General features: G+C 38.7%; 2 protein-coding genes across 3 annotated transcripts in view; both read left to right on the top strand.

Moving 5' to 3' along the window:
• Window positions 1-436, top strand: part of LOC108166346 (anoctamin-1-like) — a 14993-nt gene extending 14557 nt beyond the window's left edge. Inside the window, exon 4 of the mRNA XM_017305149.1 lies at window positions 314-436. Within this exon, the coding sequence (XP_017160638.1) occupies window positions 314-436 (123 nt within the window). The remainder of the gene's footprint in view (window positions 1-313) is intronic.
• A 326-nt stretch (window positions 437-762) lies between these two features.
• ano1b (anoctamin 1, calcium activated chloride channel b) overlaps window positions 763-6514 on the top strand; it is a 44257-nt gene continuing 38505 nt past the window's right edge. For both annotated transcript variants that reach the window (XM_008410942.1, XM_008410941.1), the window contains exons 1-2: window positions 763-864; window positions 4291-4442. In XM_008410942.1, the coding sequence (XP_008409164.1) occupies window positions 838-864; window positions 4291-4442 (179 nt within the window). In that variant the 5' untranslated portion in view covers window positions 763-837. The remainder of the gene's footprint in view (window positions 865-4290; window positions 4443-6514) is intronic.

The following is a 6514-nucleotide window of genomic DNA, read 5'->3' as shown; positions in this document are numbered from 1 at the left end:
GGTCAGGGGGTCATTGGCAGAGAACTGTAGGCAGATGGCAGCAGCTAAAGACCCCAGAGGTGTGGTGGTGCAGGAGCTTGATGTCCAGTGGTTAGCTGTGGAAGCTGTGCCAATGATCAGTATACTGACATTGGTAGCCAAGGCACCTTGTAGGCTGTTGGCAAATGCAGAGAAATCCAAGAAGCTGGCAAAAAAGGAATTGAAGTCTGAAGGGCAGTGGAGCAGCAGAAGAACCTTGGAGACTGTAGGCCTAGAGACACAGGAGGTCGTCAATGTAAGACTGGAAGCCGATGACAATGGGTGACGAACACAGGAAGCCAGTGGTGCAGGAGCTGAGTCTCCGGAGTCTGGTGTGGGCAGCAGAGGGAGGCCGAAGACCCAACTAGAGGCTCTGGAGGCTGAGGCCCATGGTGGAGCTCAGAATCAGACACTTTAGACCGATGCTGGTTGTTCTCAACCCCCTCAAAGAACCCGAACTCATGAAACGTTCAAAACAGAAACAAATGAAATCCAAGGTACAAAGAGATGTATGCAGTGATCTTCCTGTTATAGGGGAATGTATTTCTGAGTATCGTCTGCGTGACAACGACAAGTAATCTTATGCTTTCTGACATGAGACAAGTGGCAAGAGACAAGAAGAATACGATCATAATTTCCTATTGAGAAAATTAAGACAAAGTCATTCTAAAATACGGTTTTTAATCATTCAACATTTCTGCTGAGTATAGAATATAAAATTCAATAAAATTTATTTCTATGTGGCAGGCCTTGATTCCTGGTTTGGGCTTTGTAAAGATTCATGCACCCTGGAACGTTCTCTGTCGAGAGGCTGAATTAATGAAGCTAAAGATGCCCACAAAGAAGGTAAGTTCAGCTGATTCCTGCAGTGATCGATCCACAGTGGATAATGGGAATGCTGTAGTATGTTTCTGTTGACAGTTTTGGTCGCCAAATCTCAGGTTTCCAACAACCATGCAAAAAGTGTACTGTACTTATCAATAATATGTGCTGATGTGCAAAGCAAAACCCCCAATTTTTTTTTGTAATCAGTAGTGTCAAACTGGCACTTCATCTCAAGTAAACAACTTTTTGTATTTATTGAGGTTATCTTTGTAATTAAAAGTTGTAGTAAGTACATAATTTAAAAACAACAAAAGGCAAAAACGGAAGAAATCAATTCAGAGCACTTTGTTTCATAAAGCCAGAATGTTCAGCTGTTCAATAACATTTTTTGAGCTTATAATTATATTGTTTTATTTAAAGTAAAACGATTTATTTTTACTTTAAATAAAGCTCATTTATTTTAAAAAGAGTCTTTGTTTCATGTGCCTTGCGATGACACTTGTTGTGAATTGATGTTTTATTTAAACAGAAGTGAATGGAATGAAGCTGAATTGAAGATGCCCAATTAGTGTGAATGCGGTGGAGCTTAGAGAGGGGTTCAGTCCACACATATAAGCCCTGAACAACATCCCAGCAGAAAACTAAGTTCAGGAACTGATGGGGTGTTGATAGTAACATCTCGTTCTGTCAAACTGTCCTAAGCTATGCTGTCAAATCCTAAGTGCCTCTTGTCCAAGCTCATCCCCTTATCGAAATGAGACACTTTGATCAGCTGCCTCTGGCCAGTACCATCCTTGTGGACCATTAGAAAAGTGCTTAGAGGGAAAAGTGGTCTGTATTTGTCTGCATCATCTGTCATTCACTACATTTGCGTCAATCTGCAGGGCAGCATATGGCTCTTTGACTTCTTCACAGCTGATGTTATTACATCCATATSTCTATCTTTTAGAGTTGAAAGAACATTAACTTCCTCCYCTCACTGTGGCCATTGGAGCTGACAGAATAATGCTGCAACACGTTTTCAAAGCATCCCTAAACAGCGATATGCATCTCCATTGAGGAGCAGAAACACAGCATCTAGCTCTATGAGATTCTTAGTCCACCCAACCAATAAACAGTTCCYCYTGCTTCCCTCAGAAAGAAGTCTGTAACACACACGGTTGGATCAATGAGGCTCAAATGCAGCTTTTCCCAAGAGAATGTGAAGTTCTGCCAGACACTGACTTTCTTTTTCATTTTTACTGATTTTCTAATTTGCTGACAGGTATAAAACAATGATCAACTTCTTGTCTGCTGAAAACCTGCAGAATAAACGTCACCCTCCAAATGACTCCAGTAATACTTTCACAGGGTAGAACTTGTGAAAGTATCAGAAACTACCTCCAACCTGTATGACCAAAATCCATCTCAAGGTTCTCTCCCATTTATTCCGGTTTAGTCACCATGATAAAAATGTCCACATCATAAGCACATCAGTTTTCCCATTGTATGCATTGTCAACAAGGCACACCTGTGATTTCATTGGTGTGCCTTACTGGCAATATGTCTGCATATTATCACATGCTCACTATATGCATGCAATAATGTGMTGCCATATTATTGCAAAACAACTGAAACATTGTCATATGCTATTAAGAGAGRAAAAATTCTAAACCTTATTAACCCTTTTTAAGCGCAAAGACTGAGATCACACAGAGATGACAGCGTCACAATAATCAGCATTTATTCAAGACAGATGGATACTATCACCACAAAAGCACATCACAAAACATCAGAAAACTCAGAGCACAAACAACACATGAATTTACCTGAGAGAGAGAAAAAGACAAAAGATGGAAACGACAAACAAAAAGCAAAGATGTCCTTGGAGAATTGCAAAGAGCAAAATCTGATTTGTTACTCCTGTGTACAAACTTTTATAATAAAGACATATTCTTCTTTTTAATTTATTCAAATAAGGCATATCTTTGCTCATCCAACCAGGAGCTGTCTCTGACCCTCTTTAAAGTTATAAACTCCCTACAATTTGTTTTCAAGATCAAAGTACTTCACACAAAAAATGTAAAGTCATAAAACACACCATACAGTCAATAATTGATCAAACTAAAACATTATATAAAATAAACAAGAAATGTTTCATTTTCAGCGTTTTAGCCTTGATTTAAAGGAATTCAATGCCTCAGTTGTTTTGCCATTTTCTGGAAGTTTGTTCCAGATTTGTGCTGAATGCTGAATTCTGCTTCTCCATGTTTGGTTCTGAGGATGCAGAACAGACCAGAACCAGAAAACCTGAGAGATGTGGACAACAGCARATTTTTAATGCATTGTKGTGCTAAGCTGTTCAGTGATTTATAAACTARCAGCAGTATTTTAGTCTATTCTCTCAGTGGAAGGACTTTAGAACTGGCTCAAGTGCTCTCTCTTCCTGGTTTTAGTCAGAACACTAGCAGCAGCGTTTGGGATCAGCTGCAGTTGGAGGATTGATTTTTTTTAGGCAGATCTGTAAGACACTGTAAGGCCACCTTGAAATCAATGCAACTAATGATAAACCATGGATCAGCTTCTCTAGATCTTGCTGAGACATTAGTCCTTTAATTCTGGAAATGTTCTTCAATTGATCATATAGAATTAAGTATCGCTACGATAGGTCATAATCTTACATAAACTTTAATATAGCGTTTTTCTGCAGGAAGTCTGTTATGTGGATTTAGTTTTCTCCCTTAGAGGAAGTTTCCCTTCAAGAATGAGATGAGACTTTTTTTCAAAAGCACAAAAAAATCTTGATTTCAGTTATCCATTTCTTTATGCTGCAAACTACATTAATAAAATACTTACTGTGATGAAGTAGGACTTTGTGTTCATTCAATTAAATACTTTGTGAACTATTTGAAAATAATTGATAAACCTGTAATCTAGGTCCTTATAATCCCAAATTAACAATCTCTGCACATCCTGACAGTCCTGGTGTCGGCTACTGATGTGTTTTGCCCCAGACAAGCTTTTTTCTTACCCAGCAATAATATTTGAGATTGCATAAACAAAACTAGTGAACATACTGGATGCTTTTTATGTGCTCAATTGGGAACAGCCAAGTGTAGGACTAAGCTAGAAAACACCATTTACCAGAACTTTCACCCTTTTTAAGAAAAGAAGATTTCTTAATGATAAAATCACAATTTTGTTATTGTCATTGTGCAACAAAACACAAGGAAATTCAAAGTTAAAATGAGACTGAACAAAGTAATTCATGAGGTGTCTGTAGCTGTTCAAGTTCATTTTGGCAAATATTTACTGACACAGATTTCTGTCATCTAAAAGAATGAAAATGAAGCCAGATGTTATATGATGACAAACAGGAACTGTCTGGGCTTATTAGGTTGATTTGGTAAGTATTTGTACTTGGGAAACACTGTTTGCTAACACTGACAGGTTTGTCTGGCTTTCTAGGTCTATGAGGTCAAACAATCAAGCAATGTCATGAAGAAAATCAGCTCCGTGGTCAATAAAGTGCTGGAACCATTGCATCCTAATGTTGAGGAACATCATTCCAAGAACATCAAGCACCTGTCACACTCGTTCTCCAGGGAAAAGCAACACCTGTAAGCCCACCTTGATATCTAGTTCTCTAAGAGAGGGTTATTCTTCAGTGAAAATTCATGGTGATTGTCAGAGGGAGTTGGAGACTGGACAGACAGGCAGGTGGTAGCTGATGATGAAGGAAGGACAGAGACGACGGTGGAGTGACTAATGGTCAATGAGTGAGGTCTAGATGTTGATGTCCACCAGTTGGTTTGAAAACCAACATGGATTCAGACAGGCAGGCACAGAGACAGCATGAGGTAAAATGAGGTGGGTTGACTAGAAGCATAAAATAATAGAGCTCAGTGCTCAGACGTTTTTGTGGCTTGGCTCTATTAAGAAGACTGAGCATCAGGCAAACCATTGGCAGATTACCAACAGGTCTGGCATCTCCAACAAGGATCAGCTGTGGAAGGAGATCAGAAACCACAGGGGCACACACACACACAATCCTGACAATCAGATGGTTGTGCCAACACTGTAAAARAAAATCAGTAAAATTTATGGTAGAAAAATGGTGAAATACCTACAGTTACAGGCTGCAACATCCAAAGCATTAAATTACTGTATTACCAAAGCATAAATGTCACATAGTGTTTACAGGTACGAAATATAGAGCACATAAATTTATTGTGAATATCTTAGAAATTGTAAAAATTCATAGTAAAATAGGGTTTTCTGTGGTGGCGCAGGGGTTAAGCACAACCCACATGGAGGTCTTAGTTTGAGGCTGTCACAGGTTCAATTCCTGGCCTGGTGACCCTTGCTGCATGTCTTCCCCTTCTCTCATTACCCACTTTCCTGTCAATTAACTATGAAATAAAGGTCACTAGAGCCAAGAAAACAACAAAAAATTCATAGTAAAATAAAGGGTACTAATTGGCCAAAATTTTGTTGATATTGATATCTATGATGTAAAACCATAAACCAGATTGCAAAAGTCACRTTTACGGAGAATAGAACACTGGTATATTGTTTTGGTTTCTTTTAAATAATCAACTTAATTTATCCTTTGAAAGCTAAAAGGTAGAGTTACACTGTCATCCAGCCGACGCCACTATAATTTATGAGAATATTTTGTTAAATGATGTATTTGAGATTATATGCCATGTTATGCCAACCATACATTTGTCATACATTGAGATAGCTGCATGTTAGGCCCTGCTGCTTGCAATGTGTTGAAGCCAATGAGGAAGTAGGCTTAGGGCAACGAGGCATGTACAGCTTTTCATGATGTCATTATGTTAAACAACAGGGTTTACAGTTAATGCAGTTACTGTAATTTGTCATGTAAACACAGTTCTCCAGGTTCTGCTTGATCCTGCAGCATCACCATCAAGTYTGCTGTTGCTCATTATTTTTAACTCTGCAATCCTGCAGTTGAGCAGTGGCTCTGGGCTTCCTGAACTCACCACAGTATTCTTAGTTCAAGTGCGCAAGTACTAGCTAAATGTGCTAACTAGCAGGCACTAGCTAATGGATGAGCTGAATGGAAACAGTAGAAACTTAATTTCAAAGACTGTATTTCTGGACATTTAGGAGGAGAAGAAGGACAACACATCTCTGCATCCCAGGTAAGCACCTTTCACAGTTCTAACTGAAGTTGGCTAACTTTAGGCAACTGATAAAGAAATGTTTCCCTGTAATTTCTGTGAACCACACTATTTGGCATGCATTGCAGCTGTTAGGAAAGAGACATTTTTGCTAAATGGACTATTTAATGCTAATGTTTCTTAAATGCAACACTTTCATTAATATCTATGTAGAAATGACTGCAAAACCTATGCATTATTAAAAATGAGCAGTTATTAAATGTAAATATATTTAGACGCTTTTAATAATATTTCAAGTCTGTTTTAGACTGCATATGTTTAGTTATTGTTAATGGCAGAAACAGCTATTTCAAGTTTGGTTCACTCATTAATTTGAATTACTGAGTGTGAAATGTTCATGCATTCAAATTAAAACTGTGAAGATCACCTTACTCAGACTAAATGTCCCATACCTCCCCCGGGACGTGCTCAAAGTTCTGCCGGAGATGAGAGTTGAAGCTCCGTCTCACAGGGGACTCCGCCAGACGTTCCCAGCAGAC

The sequence above is a fragment of the Poecilia reticulata genome, linkage group LG6 (genome assembly GCF_000633615.1).
Source record: "Poecilia reticulata strain Guanapo linkage group LG6, Guppy_female_1.0+MT, whole genome shotgun sequence".
Classification (NCBI taxonomy): Eukaryota; Metazoa; Chordata; class Actinopteri; order Cyprinodontiformes; family Poeciliidae; genus Poecilia; species Poecilia reticulata.
Note: the sequence above shows the minus strand (reverse complement) of the source record. Positions and strands in the feature narration are given on the sequence as shown.